Source organism: Panthera tigris, chromosome D3 (genome assembly GCF_018350195.1).
Source record: "Panthera tigris isolate Pti1 chromosome D3, P.tigris_Pti1_mat1.1, whole genome shotgun sequence".
Lineage (NCBI taxonomy): Eukaryota > Metazoa > Chordata > Mammalia > Carnivora > Felidae > Panthera > Panthera tigris.
In genome coordinates, this window is record NC_056671.1 from 57,940,065 (window position 1) to 57,957,054 (window position 16,990).

The following is a 16,990-nucleotide window of genomic DNA, read 5'->3' on the forward strand; positions in this document are numbered from 1 at the left end:
CCAAGAAAAATAAATATGTATGTCAAAAAAAGACTTTGTGTAAGAATATTGCTAGCAGTTTTATTTGCAGTAGCCCTAAACCAGAACAACCTAATCCAATAAGAGAATGAATAAACAAATTTTGTTATATTCATACAATGAAATACTATGCAGCAATATAAAAGAATGAACTATTGATACACACAGAAACATAAAAGAAATTCAAAATTATGTTGAACTTAATGAGGCTCCTGGGTGGCTCAGTTGGTTAAGTGACCAACTTTGGCTCAGGTCATGATCTCCTGGTTGGTGAGTTGGAGCCCCACAACATTCTCTCTGCTGTCAGTGCAGTGCCCACTTCGGATCCTCTGTGCTCTCTCTCTGCCCCACCCCCTTCTCTTTCTCTCTCTCTCTCTTTCTCAAAAATAAACATGCAAAATTATGTTGAGCTTAAGAGGCCAGCCACAAAAGAGTAGCATGCCATATGATTCCATTTATGTGAAGCTAAACATAGGCAAAACTAATCTATGGTCATAGAAGTGAGAATAATGGTTACCTCTGGGAGTATGAGGAGGTTGGTTTGACTAGAAAGGGCACAGGGACCTTTCTGGGGTAATGATGATTACATGGGTATATGCAAATGTAAAAATTCATCAAGCTGTACACTTAAGATGTGTGCATTTTAGTATATGTAAATTATGCCTCCATTAAAAAAATTATTGGTTCCTAAATTAGTGTGATGTATCTGAAAAATTCATATCAAACCCATATGCCAGAGACAGCGGTTTGGGATTTGTTAGTTTAAGCCTTAGTTAAAAGAGGTTACATTTGTAAACATCTCATAGAAAGCATGGTGCAGCAGCTCCAGAAAGAAAAACACATCTGTTTCATTGGGCCCGTGGTGACTTCCATGTGTCCCAGAGGCAATATTTGTCTTCACTTCACTAATAAAATAACTTAATTTCTTATATTCAGATCCTAATAGGCAGTTTTCTATTTCTCCTCTCTTCATTTTCCTTAGTAGCATATAATTCAGCCTAATCATGGATTCTGATTTTCATTTCTAATTTTCTGGGACGCATACCCCAACTTGACTTTTCTTCTTATCTGATACAGTCAGCCCCTTGTTATTGAGAATGTAGTATATGCAAGCCTCAGTGCTATACATACAGAGGAAGTAAATAGAACCCTGACTGCAAAAGTTGTTGGGGCAGAGAAGTCAATGCTAGTAACAGTAGTAATAATTATAATAGGAAACATTGTTTGAATACTGACTGTAGATTGGCAATATCCAAAGCACTTTGTGTGAATGATCTCATCCAGTCGTCACAATAGCCCTAAGAGGCAAGGCAAGATGTCAGGGTAAGACATATTTTGTAATGAGGACAAACTTGAAGAATCTGTCTATTATCTAAAGCATTTCAACACTGACCCAACTTGCAAGCCTCACTGTAGCAAAATAAAGCTGGATAACCAAACTCATTTGTTTTAGAAGACAATTTAAGGTAATCATTGTAACTGTACATGTCCCTTGGAGATCTCACTTCCCCCCTGCCCCTCCCTGGCACATACCCCATAAGGTTCTCCTTGAAAAACGTTTGGGTAAATATAAGGGTTTTTTTTTTTTTTTCCTTTTTGTAAATCAGTACCCTTATGAAATGGCAACCTTGATAAGTGCCCATCTGTCCACCATGTTCAGTTTTTTTTTTTTTAATTTTTTTTTAACATTTATTTATTTTTGAGACAGAGAGAGACAGAGCATGAACAGGGGAGGGGCAGAGAGAGAGGGAGACACAGAATCTGAAACAGGCTCCAGGCTCTGAGCTGTCAGCACAGAGCCCGACACGGGGCTCGAACTCACGGACTGTGAGATCATGACCTGAGCCGAAGTCGGACGCTTAACCGACCAAGCCACCCAGGCGCCCCCACCATGTTCAGTTTTAAGGTAGATGCTGTCTTTGATCCCTGTTTTACTGATGAGAAAACTGAGGGTCAGGCAAGTTGAAAAAGGTGCTTTATTCATTTTTTTATTGCTGTGCAACAAAATACTACAAATTTACTAGTTTAATACAACACACATTTATTATCTCACCATTTCTATGGGTCATGAGTCAGGTGCAGGTTGGTTGGGTCCTCTGCTTGGGGTCTTAGAAAGGTGCAGTCTGGGTAACAGCTGGGCTGCATTCTCATCTGGAGCTCTAGGTCCCCTTCCAAGCTCACGTGCTTGTTGGCAGAATTTAGTTTCCTGATGTCTCATTTTTTGCTAGCTGTTGGCTGGAAACTGCCTTCTGCTCCAGAGGTCATTGGCACATGACCCCCTTCATTGGTCCTCCCATAACATGTTAGCTTGTTTCTTCAAAGCCAATCTCTGATCTTAGGGAGGGCACCAGACCCTTTTATAAAGGACTTACTTGATTAGGTGTGGCCCATAAAAGATAATCTCCTTTGTATTAATTAAAACTCTACTGATTAGGAGGAGCCTGAGTTAATCTGTAATGTCCCTTTGGTCATATACTCTAGCGTAATAATGGGATTAATATCTCATCATGTTCACAAGTTATACCCACATTCAAGGGGAGGAGATAATACCACGTGGGCACACAAAGAGGACAGGAATCTTGGGGACCATCTTAGAATTCTGCCTACCAACATGCACAGTCACCCATCAGTAACTGGCAAAGGAGTGTTCTCTTTGAGCAAAGTGTGCATCAAAATCATTAAGTTGAACTGCTTCTCATAAACATAAAAAGTTAACTACCAACAAAAGTATTTTTTTAATATTCCAAATACCTGACACTTCCAAAAAAACATTTTTAAATATTCCAAATATGTGACATTTATGAGTAATTTAATAATCAGTACCATTAACATAAGTATCAGCTATATCAGTATCTAAAGATGCACATATGTAAATAATGCTGAGGAACAAAAATAAGAATATAAAATAATACATACATGCCATTGTTAAGTTGCCAACACATGGATTAGGAAACATAGGACAATGTAAAAGAGTGGATTTAAGTTTCCAGACCTTTAAAAAATTCACCTGTCATTTTTAAATATAATTCTATGAAAAGATAGCTTACCATACAGAGTAGCAGATGATAAATGTTAAATATTTGTTTTGACAGTAAGTGCTACAGAAGTTCAGAGTAGGGGAGATTAATGTGGGCTGGAGTTTCCCTTTAGTTGTAAAATGAGGTTAATTTTTTTTTATGAGGTAGTTTATCATAAATTTTGCCCTAGGACTAGTTTCTTCTCCGTAGCTTGCAATCTACTCCGTGTCACCTGCTCAGTGTAAAGGATTGTGTGTCTTCTTTGAAGAGGACCAAGTCTCCTTCCTAGATATGGGTCATTCTCATTTGAATAGAACTCCTTTAGTATTGTTTTAGAAACTCAAAGTCTTAATAATCATTATAATAATATAATATAATAATATAATAATTCTGATAATCCTCTTTTATCGGAAGATAGGAAACAAGGATGCCTGGGTGGCTCAGTCAGTTAAGTATCTTGGTTTTGGCTTGGGTCATGATCTCACAGTTGTGGGATTGAACCCGAGTTGGGCCCTGAGCCAAGCTTGGGGCCTGCTCGAGATTCTCTCTTTCTCTCTCTGTCTTTCTCTCTCAAAATAAATAAACATTTTTAAAATGTATTTAAAAAAGAATATAGGAAACATGGTGTTGCTGTATATCTGTTGACATTTTTTTCCAATCAGATCATCTCAACTATTACAAGGTAAATTGGTGGGATTTTTTTTTCTCCCTTCTGCTAGGGATCTCAATTATTCATTTATTCCATGTCTCTAGAATAAGGTAACCATCTCAACTGTTTATGATTTAGTTCTAATTTAAAAAGAAGTTGTGGCAGACTGAATAATGCCCCCCCAAATATGTCCATGTCCTAATTCCTGGAACCTGTGAAAGTCTCTTTATATGACACAAAGGATTTTGTATGACAAGAGACTTTATAGATGTGATTAACTTAAGGACTTTGAGATGAGGGAATTATCCAGGATTACCTGGATGAGGCCAGTGTTACGAAAACAGTCCTATAAGAGGGACACAGGAGGAGTCAGATGTCCCGTGACACCAGTGGTTCTCAAAGTGTGGTGCCAGATTAGCAACATCAGCATCATCTGGCAACTTGTTAAAAACACAGCTTCACTTAACTCTGCTCCATACTTACTGAATTGGAAACCCTAAGAATGAAGCCCAGAAATTCACATTTGACACTTCCTCCAGGTGATTCTGATACATGCTAAAGTTAGAGAATCACTGATATAAGCTAAGTTTTGCTCTCCCTGATAGAACAGGCGTGAGGCTAAAATGCTGGAAAGCTCATGCTATTGGCCTGCCAAAGGTAATTTGCAACTGCTTCCTTTCTGCCTGAGTTCTATCAGGCTATGATCACTCAAATAGCTTAACTAAAAAATCACTTATGTTTATAGCTGAAATTAAATATGGTTTGTATTTAAATAACCGCTTTTGATTAGAATCATATTTTTTGGAAAGTGCTTGGTTTTATCTGTGTGCTCTAAAGATACAAAAACTCATCAAATTTCTGGCGGTAACTAACATCCTATTCAGTATAAGATGAACTGTTTTACATCAAATCTCATTGTGTGTAATGGACAAACAAAGGACATTTCAAAGGGTATTTAAGGTGGCTGAGTGGATTTCTTGGCTTAGTATTTAAAAGTAAACATTTTAAGACCTTAGCATTTAATGCTTTTGCCTCTTCTCAAAGTTGATTCTATGTAACACTCATTATTTCCAACTCCTGGGATCTTGCTTAAACAGCAAATAGAAGTACTTTCTTTTTCTCTTACTTCTGGATTTACTGAAATGTAGATTGTTTGAAAATGGGTTTGGCTTTGTGGCACATGTCTGTTTAGCTATGTGAATACTATCATTTATTAAGAAGACAGAACAAGAGCTTTGTTTTGAGAAACATATATCACTGATTTCTGAAAAGTCAAAAGAACTCCTTTCAGTGTGCTCTTATTTGACAAATGATCTTGCGGTTCCTTTTAGGTATCCAATAGGAAGAGCACTCTTCGGTCTTCAGCTATGGAACTGGATGGCTCCTACTTGAGTGTAGCCAAATCACAAACCTGCTATCAAACCAAGCAGAGGCCTATGTCTGCAATCCAAGACTCCACTTCAGAATCCCTTGTGGAGTTTAAGAATAATTCTTTGAAGCCAGCAGATTTTCATTGTCCTAAAGAGGACCAAGACAGGGTGCCATTAGAGACCAGAACATGTGATTATGGATCCCCAGGGAGAAAACTAGTAGACGCAGTCCCTACAGAGAAAGCCCCACCAGCAGAATTGAAGATGAAACAATGCCAACACCTGAAGCCTTCTCCATCCAGTCAGTGTTGTGGTCATAGACTTTCTGAAAATGAAGATCATGTTCATGAAAGTCATCCTACACACACGGCCCCTCAATATTCCAAAACACATCTGGAATCATGCAATAATTGTGGGCTTTCCTGGGCATCCCTGCTGCATGGTCAAGGAACACAGCAGGCTAGTGAAACTGATGTGAGAAAGCAACTCTCGGAAAATAGAAGGCAGCAACTTATGCTTCAGAAAATGGAGCTGGAAATTGAAAAAGAGCGCCTTCAGCATCTGCTGACCCAGCAGGAGACAAAGCTTCTCCTGAAACAGCAGCAGCTTCATCAGTCTCGACTGGATTATAATTGGTGAGTCTTACCTGTTCTCTCAGCAATGTCTAGCTTGGAGAACTCCGTGTAAAATGACTCTTGTACTAATATAAAGTTGCAAAGGCACAGAGGTTCCTTGGGGTCTTGGCTTCCTCAAGATGCATACTAACTATGATGACTAAGTAAATTCTATGATCTTCTTTGGAAGACTTAGAACATTACCCCATCTTCCCAAATGTTAGCCTAGAATATCTACCTCTGAGCAGTCCATTGTAACTTTCGCTGGATTCTGAAGAGAATATTTTTAAAAGATATTGTTACATAAAATCTTCTGCTATTTGAGGTCATCATGGAGACTATTAGGCATTAAGTAAAAATTTGAGACTTCAGGATGTGGAATCAGATTGTGAAGCAGAGTGATTAACTGTCATCATACCATATTTATGTCTATCCACCATAATATAAAATGTAACAAATGATAAGAGCCTTCTAAATTCAACCTTTTCTCATCATGAAACATAACCTGTTCAATAACCAATTCCTATAAACTTACCCACATTTGAACTCTTCTCTCTCTCTCTCTCAAAATAAATAAACTTTAATAAATAAATAAATAAATAAATAAATAAATAAATAATAAATTACAAGTTTTCCGAGAGAAGTGCTTGTATATATATATCCCTGCCATTTCCTTCTTGATCAAACTTACCATTTCCCCTTTGTACACATTCATACATTCTATGCAGACACATACATCCTATACAGACACACTTAGTACAACTGTCATTGTCTTTTAGTTCTTAGAGTTAATTGTCTCTCACTCACAGATTCTGCCAATATTTTTTAGATTCTAATATCTTTGAGAGTTCTTTCTTGGAATTTTTCCTTTAGTGTAATGCTTTGCTTGGAACCAGAAGTGCTCTGCCACTTTCTCTTTATTCATGATCGGACAGTTCTGTTCTTCACTGTTGAAAGCTGGAGGCTCTTAACATAACTGAAAATGAAGGCTCTTATAACAAGATTTTCACCAAAGGCCAAAAGATTGCTTCAGTTTGATGACCCCAATCTCTAATCCTCCAGTTAATGTCTAATCTCTCTTGAGAACTGTATTTAACTAACATTTATTGAATGCCTATGATATGTAAGAAATGGTTCTAGGCACTTAGGATAGAGAAATGAATCCAATGTGGTCATTAAAGAGGGCATAGTCCAGCAGACTGCATAATTTTAAAACAGGTTTCATGTTCACTTGGACAGCACTGTTTACTGAAATAATGCTATGTAATGACAATAAATAGACATTGTGTTCATTTGAACAGCTCTATTTATTAAAATAATACTGCATAATGACAATAAAGTCTTTATTGTTATCTTGATCATCCTAGCTTAGATGAGAGAGCTATGAAATACAGTTTTTCAGCAAGTTTTGTGTATGCATAAATTGTAAAAGCTTATACATATTTATAGAGATTTATAAACTTTTCAATAAATAATTATAGATTAACAGGAAGTTGCATACATAGTACAGAGAGGTCCTCCCAGTTTCTCCCAATGGCTATATCTTACATAACTAGAATACAATATCAAAATTAATAAATCAACTTTGGTACAATGTGTCTAGTTCCATGCATTTTACCACGTGTGGACTTGTGTAACCATCACAACAATCAAACTATAGAACTATTTCAGCAACACCAGGGTTTCCTTTTTACTACCCCATTTGAGTTGTCCACCCTCTTCTGCCCCCACCATCCTTAACCCATAGAAACCAGTAATCTGTTGTCTATTTCTATAATTTTGGCATTTTGAGATTGTTATATAAATGGGATTATACAGTGTATGAATGTTCGATGTTGGCTTTTTTTCACGCAGTATAATGCTCTTGAGATTCATCTAGGTTGTAACATATGTTGTGCCTTTTGATTGTGGAGTAGTAGTCCATGATATGGTTATACCATGATCTGTTTAACCAATTATCTATTGAAGGGCAACTTGGTTCTTTGCCTATTACGAGGAGAGCTGCTACATACATCTTTATACAAGTTTCTGTGTGGACTAAGGTTTTCATTTCTACAAATAAAAGTTAAGAATGTGATTGCTAGATCATATGATAAGTATATATTTAGTTTTAAAAAATTAAATGTATACTTAGCTTATACTATATTTAGTATAAAATATGTCTTCACCACCAATGTATATGAAATTGTTTCTCCACATCCTTACCAGCGTTTGGAATTGTCACAAATTTCTATTTTGCCTATTCTAATCTGTGTGTAGTAATATTTCACTGTGGTCTTAGCTTGCATTTCCCTAATGGCTAGTGATGTTGAAAATCTTTTCATTTACTTGTTTGTTTTTCTTCCATCTTTTTGGGTAAATTGTCTCTGTAGTATCTTTTGTCTATATTCTATTTGGATTTCTTGAGATTTATTGAATTTTGAGAGCTTTTTATATATGCTAGACATGCCTTTTCTCAGCTAGGTGGATTGCAAACATTTTCTCCTATTCTGTGGATTGTCTGTTTCATCTTACTTAAAAGGATCCTTCACAGAGCAAAAGGCTTTTTTTTTAATTTTGATAAAGTTTAATTTATCAAATTTTCTCCTTATAGGTTATATAAAGTTTTTATCATGAATGTTTGTTAAATTTCCTCAAATCCTGTTTATACATCAGTTAATGTGATCATGTGATTTTTTTTTAATTTAGCCTACTAATATGGTGGATTGTATTTATTAATTTTTGAATATTGACCTAGTGTTGCATTCCTGGAATAAGTCCCATTTGGTCATAGTGTAAAATACTTTTTATATATTACCAAATTCCATCTACTAAGAGTTTGTTAAGGGCATTGCGTCAGTATTGGTGAGGAATTTTGGTCTGTCTTTGTGTGTGTGTGTGTGTGTGTGTGTGTGTGTACTGTCTTTGTCTAACTTTGGTATCTAGGGAATCCTGGTCTCATTTATTAGTTTCATTCATTTCTTAATATTTTCTTCCTTCTGCTTGTGTAGGATTTGTCTTTCTCTTGTATTTTTAAATTTCTTAAGGTGGGAGCTTAGATCATTACTTGGAGACTTTTTTCTTTTCTGGTGGGAGCATTTAGTGCTATAAATTTCCCTCTCAGCACGGTTTTAACTATGACTCACATATTTTGGTGTGTTGGTGTGTTCACTTCGTGTAATGTTCCTCTAGGTTCATCCATGGTGTTGCAAAAGTTAGGATTTCCTTCTTTCTCCTGGCTGAATAATATATATTTTTATATATCTTTTTACCCATTCATGTGTTAGCAGACACTTAGGTTGTTTCCATTATGAGTGATGCGACAATGAACATGGGAGTGCAGATACCCAGAAGTAGGATTGTGGGATCATATGGTGGTTCTGTTTTTAAGGTTTGTTTGAGAAACCTCCATACCGTTTTTCATAATGGCTGTACCAATTTGCATTTGCACCACCTGTGTATAGGAATTCCCTTTTCTCCATATCCTGCCCAACATTTGTTATCTTTTTATCTTTTTGATCGAAGCCAATCTAACAGGTGTGAGGCAATATCTCACTGTAGTTTTGATTTGCATGTCACTGACAATTAGTGATGTCAAGCAACTTTTCGTGTACCTGTGAGTCAACTTGTATGTCTTCTTTGGAAAAATGTCTTCTCAGTGCCTCTGCCAGTTTTTTAATTGGATTATTTAGGGATTTTTTTGCTATTAAGTTGTGTAAGTCCCTTATATATTTTGAATATTAACCCTTTATCATATGTGTGTGTGTGTGTGAGAGAGAGAGAGAGAGAGAGAGAGATTATATGTATACATATATATATATATATATATTTCATTTTTATAATTTATTTCCTTTGCTGTGCAGAAGCCTTTTATCTTGATGTGGTCCCATTTATTTTTACTAGTTTTGCCTGATCTTTTGGTGTCAAATCCAAAAAATAATTTCCAAGACTAATGTCAAGGAGTTTTTTTCTACGTTTCCTTCTTGTAGTTTTACAGTTTTAGGTCTTATATTTAAGTCTTTAATCCAGTTCAAGTTAATTTTTCATTCTTTTGCATGTGGATATCCAATTTTCCCAACACCATTTATTGAAAGAGACTATCCCTTCCCCATTGTGTATTCTTGGTATGCTGAACAAAGAGTAACAAACCGTATATGCTCAAGTCTATTTCTGGGCTTTCTATTCTGTTCTGTTTGTCTTTATATCTGTTTGTATACCTTCACTGTTTTGATTGCTATAGCTTTGTATTGTTTGAAACTAGGAAGTGTGGAGCCTCCAGCTTTGTTCTTTCTCAGGATTACTTTGGCTATTTGGGGTCTTTTTGGTTCTATATAAATCTTAGAATTGTTTTTTCTAATTCTGTGAAAAATTCCAATGGAATATTGATAAGGATTGCATTCAACCTGTAGATTACTGTTGGTAGTATGGACATTTTAACAATACTGATTCTTCTAATCCATGAACACAAGACATTTTTCCATTATTTGTGTTTTCCTCAATTTCCTCAGTGTCTTATAGCTTTAGTGTACAGATCTTTTACCTCCTTGGTTAAATTTATTCTAAGTGTATTGTTTTTGATGCAACTGTAAATGGGATTGATTTATTAATTTATTTTTTAGGTAGTTCATTGTTAGTGTATAGAAATGCATCCGATTTTTGTATGTTGATTTTTGTACCCTGCAATTTTAGTGAATTTCTTCTTTAGTTCTAACAGTTGTTTGATGGCATCTTCATTGTTTTTTATACATAAGGTTAAGCCATCTGCAAACAGAGAAAATTTTACTTTTCTTTCTGATTGGGATATCTTTTATTTGCTTTTCTTGCCTAATTGCTCGGGCTGGTACTTTCAGTATTATGTAGAAGAAGAGTGACAAGAGTGGACATCCTTGTCTTGTCCCTGATCTTAAAGGAAAAGTTTTCAACCTTTCACCTTTGAATATGATGTTAGTAGTGGGCTTGTGATATATGGCCCTTGATTATGTTATGTTCTTTCTATACTCAATTTCTTGAGAGCTATTATCATGAAAGGATGTTGGATTGTGACAAATGCTTTTTCTGCATTTTATTGAAATGATCATATGATTTTTGTTTTTTATTCTATTAATGTAGTAAATTCCCTTTGACAGTATTTTGTTGGGATTTCTTTTCATCTATATTAATTGGAATTATTGACCTATTTTTTTTTCTTGCGGTGTGCTTACCTGGCTTTGGTATCAGTATAATGCTGCCTTATACAATGAATTTGGGTGTGTTCCTGCCTATTCAAACTTTTGGAAGAGTTTTAGAAAGATTTGTATTAATTTGTCTTAAAATGTTTGGTAGAATTCACCAGTGAAACTATCTAGTCCTGGATTTTTCTTTGTCATAAGATTTTTACTCACTGATTTAATCTAATCCTTAGTCATTTTGGGTCTGTTAAGATTTTCTGTTTCTTCATGATTCCATTTTGGAAGGTTGTATATTTCTAGGAATTTATCATTTCTTCTGGATTATCCAATATTTTGGCATGTAACTGTTTATAGTAGCCTCTTATGATCCTTTGTGTTTCTGTGGTATCAGTTATAATGGCTTCTCTTTCATTTCTGCTTTTTTTTTGGGAGTCCTCTCTTTCTTCTAACAAACAAAAGTTTGTTAATTTTGTTTATCCTTTCAAAAAACCAGCTTTTCGTTTCAGTAATCCTTTCTATTTTTCTAGTCTCTTATTTTTGCTCTGGCCATTGTTATTTCCTCCCTTCAGCTAACTTTGGCCCTGGTTTGTTTTTCTTTTTATAGTTCCTTGAAGTATAATTATAGATTGTTTATTAGAGATCTTAATTTTTTTCTTTTTAAAACATTTTTTTAATGTTTATTTATTTTTGATATGTATAGATAGACTGTGAGTGGGGGAGGGGCAGAGAGAGAGGGAGACACAGAATCCCAAGCAGACTCCAGGCTCTGACTGTCAGCACAGAGGCTGATGCAGGGCTCAGATTCACGAACCATGAGATCATGACCTGAGCCAAAGTCAGATGCTTAACCGACTGAGTCACCCAGGCACCCCGAGATCTTTCTTTTTCCTTAATATAGACATTTAAAACTATAAACTTACCTCTTAGAACTGTTTTTGCTGCATTTCATAAATTTTGGTATGTTTCTATTTTAATTTGTTTCAAGATATTTTTTAGTGTCCCTGTTGATTTCTTCTTTGACTCACTGGTTGTTCAGGAGTGTGTTGTTTAATTTCCACTTATTGTGAATTTTCCCATTTCCTCCTGTTACTGACTTCTAGTTTTATAACATTATGTTTGGAAAAGGTATGATTTCAGTCTTATTCAATTTGCTAAGAATTGTTTTGTGACCTAACATGATCTGTCCTGGAAAATGTTCTGTTTATACCTGAAAAGAATATGTGTTCTGCTGCTGTTTGATGGTATGTTCTGTATATGTCTATTAGGTCTATTTTATATAAAGCATAGTTAAAGTCCAGTGTTTCTTTAACATCTGGATGATCTATCCATTGTTGAAAGTAGGGTATTGAAGCTGTTATTGAATTATCTGTTTCTCCCTTCAGATATGTTAGTATTTGCTTAATAAATTTAGGTGTTGCTGTGTTAGATACACATATATGTACAATTGCTAACATTCTCTTGATGAATCAACCTTTTTGTTATTATATAGTGATTTTCTTTGTGTCTTTTTACAATTTTTGATTTGTCTATTTTGTCTGATAGAAGTATAGCTTCCCTGCTCTCTGCATTTACCTACCTATGTATGTGTCACTACCAAATATTATTATAAAATTCTAAGTTCCTAGAGGGTAATTAATCTAATTTTTTTTTGGTATATAATTATTTATTTTTGAGACAGAGAGAGTGAGGGAGGGACAAAGAGAGAGGGAGAGAGAGAGAATCTCAAGCAGGCTCCATGCTGTCAGCTCAGAGCCCCTGGCGGGGATCAGTCTCACAAACTGAGATCATAACCTGAACTAAAACCCAGAGTTGAACACTTGGCCAACTGAGCCATCCAGGCACCCCCTACATATTTTTCTTTGTTTATTACTGTGCATAATTAGTTGCAGTTATAAGAATGTCTTTGACAATGATGGAAATGATAATGCCGTTTTAATAATATTTTCCCCTCTTCCTGGTTTTATTTCATAGTTAAAGAATATACTTCTACAGATTTCATTTCTAAAAATGAGCCAGAGAATATTTCTAAAAAAACTTAGAAAATGGGTAGGAAAGGTCACATATGGGTAGAAAAAGTGCCAGTGGTTAATTGCCACCCAGACTCTGGTAGAACATGCTAATTTCTTTCTCTGCCTTCCCTCCTCAGCACATCGAGGATGGGGCTAGTTAGCATTGCTGGATAGAATTTCTTTCAGTTTCTATGATCTTAAGAAAACACATTGGTCAGTGAGACATAGCCCCAGCTCTTTGAATTGACAATATGAGAAATATTTGCCTTTTATGGATATATTGGGCATGGTCAGTGATACTTAGTGTTACTAGAATTCCCATTAAGACTCTGATAATCAGAATACACTTGCTTAGGAGTGAATAGAAAGAAACTTGAAATTTCTAATGAAGAAACTTAAAGTACTCCTAAAGCATCTATAGTGTTGAGGTTTTAAATGATATTTTGACCAACTCAGTGTTCTCCAACTCCTCTGTAAATAAAGAAAATTGAAATTCCTGTAAAACTGATTTGTGTCTATTTTATTTACATCCTGTGTGTATTTAGGAAGTGCCCATTTATTTTGACAGATCGAGGTTGTTGGGTTTTTTTAATGTTTTGTTTTACTTTTGAGAGAGAGACAGAGACAGAGACAGAGACAGAGACAGAGACAGAGACAGAGACAGAGACAGAGCATGAGCTGAGAAGGGGCAGAGAGAGAGGGAGACACAGAATCCCAAGCAGGCTCCAGGCTCTGAGCTGTCAGCAAAGAGCTCAAACTCATGACCTGAGCCACAGTCGGACTCTCAATCAACTGAGCCACCCTGGCCCTCTGACAGATCAAGTTTTAATTTGAAAACAATTGTTTGAGGTCTAGCTGAAAGCATATTGTCCTGCAAGGGTGACCATTCAGTTGCTTAGGTTCCAAGGATTAGAAAGCCTCTAATTTTTTTTTCCAGGTTGAGAAATCAAGCTGTATTTAAGTCAAGAGAACTTGTTGCTGCTAAAGAGTTTACTAAACCCCGAGAACTCAATCTGGATATGAATGGGGATGACTCTGGACCAAGGTAAACCTGAGTTATGGGTGGGTGAAAGCAAGAACATGTAGGATACAGATATTAAGGCAAAGATATTAAGGATATGTTTGGTATGTTTTTACAGCTTTATATAGGTCCAGTTTTCTGATAATATAAATAAATACATTCTCACTATAAAATTTTTAACAATACAAAAATGTGTAAAAAATAAAAATCATTCATGATCCTACCATTCAGAGATGATCCTTTGAGCCCTCTCCCTCTATCTTTCTTTTATAGTAATATATTCTATTTTGAGTAATAGAGATTATTCTTATGCTGAATTTTAATTTTTGCTTTTTCACTGTAACATATTTTCTGATGTCATAATTTATTTTATGAAAACTTGATATTAATTCATTCAACAAATATTTATTGTATGACAAGTATTGCTCAATATTCATCTATTAGTCTATTGTTGGATAATATAAGGTTTTGCTATTATAAATTATGCCTTGAAGAGCATTGCTAGAATAAATTTTTTACTTTATCTCTACCCATGTCTTTGGTATGGATTCCTGTAAACGGAACTACAAACTCAAAGTGCATATCAATACTTTTAAGATTCTTGATTCACATGGCCCAGTTGCTTTCCATAAAAGTTAAATCAGTTTTCACCATCAAAGCTATGTTTGAGAATTCTCTTTTCATGAAATTTGAAGAATTTTTGGCCATTATTTGTTCAAAAAAGTTTTTTTTACCTTTTCTCTTTCTTCTTTCCTTCTGGATTTCATTTACAGGTATATTAGATCTTTACTGAAGTCCCTGACTCTGCTAATTTTTTAGAATCTTTTTTTTCCTTTTTCTTCATTGTGGATAATTTCTACTGATCTGTTCTCAAGTTCATCAACTCTTCTGTTATTTCCAATCTGCCGTTAAGCCCATAGAATGATTTTTTTAAATTAGATATTGGATTTTTCAGTTTTAGAATTTCTATTTGTATCTTTGTTAAAATTTCTATTTCTCTACTGAAATTTCCTATTTTATTCATTACAATTCCTTTATTCATTATTTTTCCTTTAAAATGCTTTTCTCAAACACCTGGTTTATCTTGGGGCTTCTCTCCATTGGTCAGCTTTAATCTTGAGTATTGGTCATGGTTTCCTTTGTACACTTAGCAGTTTTTTATTGTTTCCTGGTACTGGGAATGACTCTAGAATTCACTTTTAGTCCTCTAAACAGTGTTAATTTTTTGTGTGTGTTAGCAAGCATTTAACTTGACTGAATTCACATTCCAAGCCCTATCTCCCTTGCGAGTAACAGTGAAAATCACTGCCGAGCCCTTTGAACTTTAACTCGGATGGATGCTTGAGTCGGCCTCATTCATGTGTAGTTCAGCGGTCAGCCCAAACTGGCAGGGTTGTTACACAGAATTTGAGGCTTTCTCTCTCTCTCTCTCTCTCTCTCTCTCTCTCTCTCTCTCTCTCTCTGCCCTCTCCAGGGTTTTTTCCCTTTTCAAGTGCTTTGGTCAGCTCAGATTCTGTTCTCTGGGTCTTTAAGACCGGCCTTCAGCTGAAAGCCATTAAAAAAGAAATTGAGAACCCTCCCAGTGCCACTGCATTCTTCAAGTGCTGATCTTTTTCCAGTTTCTGCTTGTTTTCCGTGACTCTTCAGTGCTTCAGTTCTGTTTGTTTTCTCCCCAAGTTTGTATTGTTAACTATGGGAGTTTGGGACCTATAGAACTCTTCAGCTGTTATTAGAAGCAGAACCAAAGAATTCTCATTTCAGACAATTTTGCCATCTTTTAATTGTGATAAAATACACATAATATAAAATTTACCATCTAAACCATTTTTAAGTATATTTACATTGTTATGTCATTTTTGCCATCTTTTATTTGTGATAAAATACACATAATATAAAATTTACCATCTAAACCATTTTTAAGTATATTTACATTGTTATGTAACCAGTCTCCAGAACTTTTTTATCTTGCAAAACTGAAACTCTATACCCATCAAACTACTGCACATTTCCTCTCCCTGCCAGCAGCTGGCAACCACCTTTCTGCTGTTTCTGTAAGTTTGATTACTCTAGTTACCTCACATACATGGAATCACATAGTATTGGCCTCTTTGTGATGTGCCATAATCTATTTTTTATTTAATTTTTATTGTTTTTGATAGCAAGCATACACATACTTTAAAAAGTCAACCAGTAGGGGGCGCCTGGGTGGCTCAGTCGGTTGGGTGTCCGACTTCGGCTTAGGTCATGATCTCACAGTCTGAGTTTGAGCCCCGTGTCGGGCTCTGTGCAGACAGCTCAGAGCCTGGAGCCTGCTTCGGATTCTGTGTCTCCCTCTCTCTCTGCCCCTCCCCTGCTCATGCTCTGTCTCTGTCTCAAAAATAAATAAAAACATTTAAAAAAAATTTTAAAAAGTCAACCAGTTCAACAAGACTTCTGCAAAATAGCAACTGACTGTACATTGGAGCAGCGGTACTCCCAACTTTCACTCCTTAGAGAGAAGAAGTTTTGACTGTTTTAGATGTTTCTTCTTATAACTGTTTCTTCTAGCATTATATCCTTATTTCTGAATAACAGACTTATGTGGGTCTTGGTTATTGACTGTCTGCTATGAAAGATGATGATTTAGCTCTCATAGTTAACCATCTATCTGCTGTCTCTCTCTTTTTTCACCATTCCCTCCATTTCTTCCTTCTCTCCACTCTTCTCCCTTTTCCCCTTCCGCCTCTAATGTACATACCCACACATATGTTCTTTCCTTCTGTCCTCTCAGTATAGCTATATCACAATATATTTACAATCAGAATGTATATATTTTATAAACAGCAGGGTCATGTACTGTATGATTACAATATTTAATTTTTATATAATTGTTTTCTCTAAAGCATAGAAATGCCTTATTTAATTTTCTTTGTAATAATTCATTTGTTAGTTCACTCAGATATTTATAGTTTCCCATTGGGTGTTAGATACATCCTAAACTTTGGGGGATACAGCAGTGCACAAAACACAAAAATTTCTGACCTTGTGTAACTTAGATTCTCATGTCTTGTCATTCCCAAACCTAACCAGAAACTTTAATTCTCTGAATATGTTTAGACACATTAATTATTCTGTCATATTTTCATTGCATTCTTTTGTTGCTATA

The 16,990-nt window shown here is 35.5% G+C and overlaps 1 protein-coding gene across 13 annotated transcripts in view; it reads left to right on the top strand.

Annotated features, from left to right (window-relative positions):
* Nucleotides 1–16,990, top strand: part of KIAA1328 (KIAA1328 ortholog) — a 343,523-nt gene that overhangs the window by 207,254 nt on the left and 119,279 nt on the right. For 11 of the 13 annotated variants that reach the window (XM_042963015.1, XM_042963014.1, XM_042963020.1 and 8 more), the window contains 2 exons: nt 5,016–5,689; nt 13,762–13,869. In XM_042963015.1, coding sequence (XP_042818949.1) covers nt 5,016–5,689; nt 13,762–13,869 — 782 coding nt within the window. The remainder of the gene's footprint in view (nt 1–5,015; nt 5,690–13,761; nt 13,870–16,990) is intronic. The other 2 variants (XM_042963017.1, XM_042963016.1) reach the window with 1 other exon arrangement.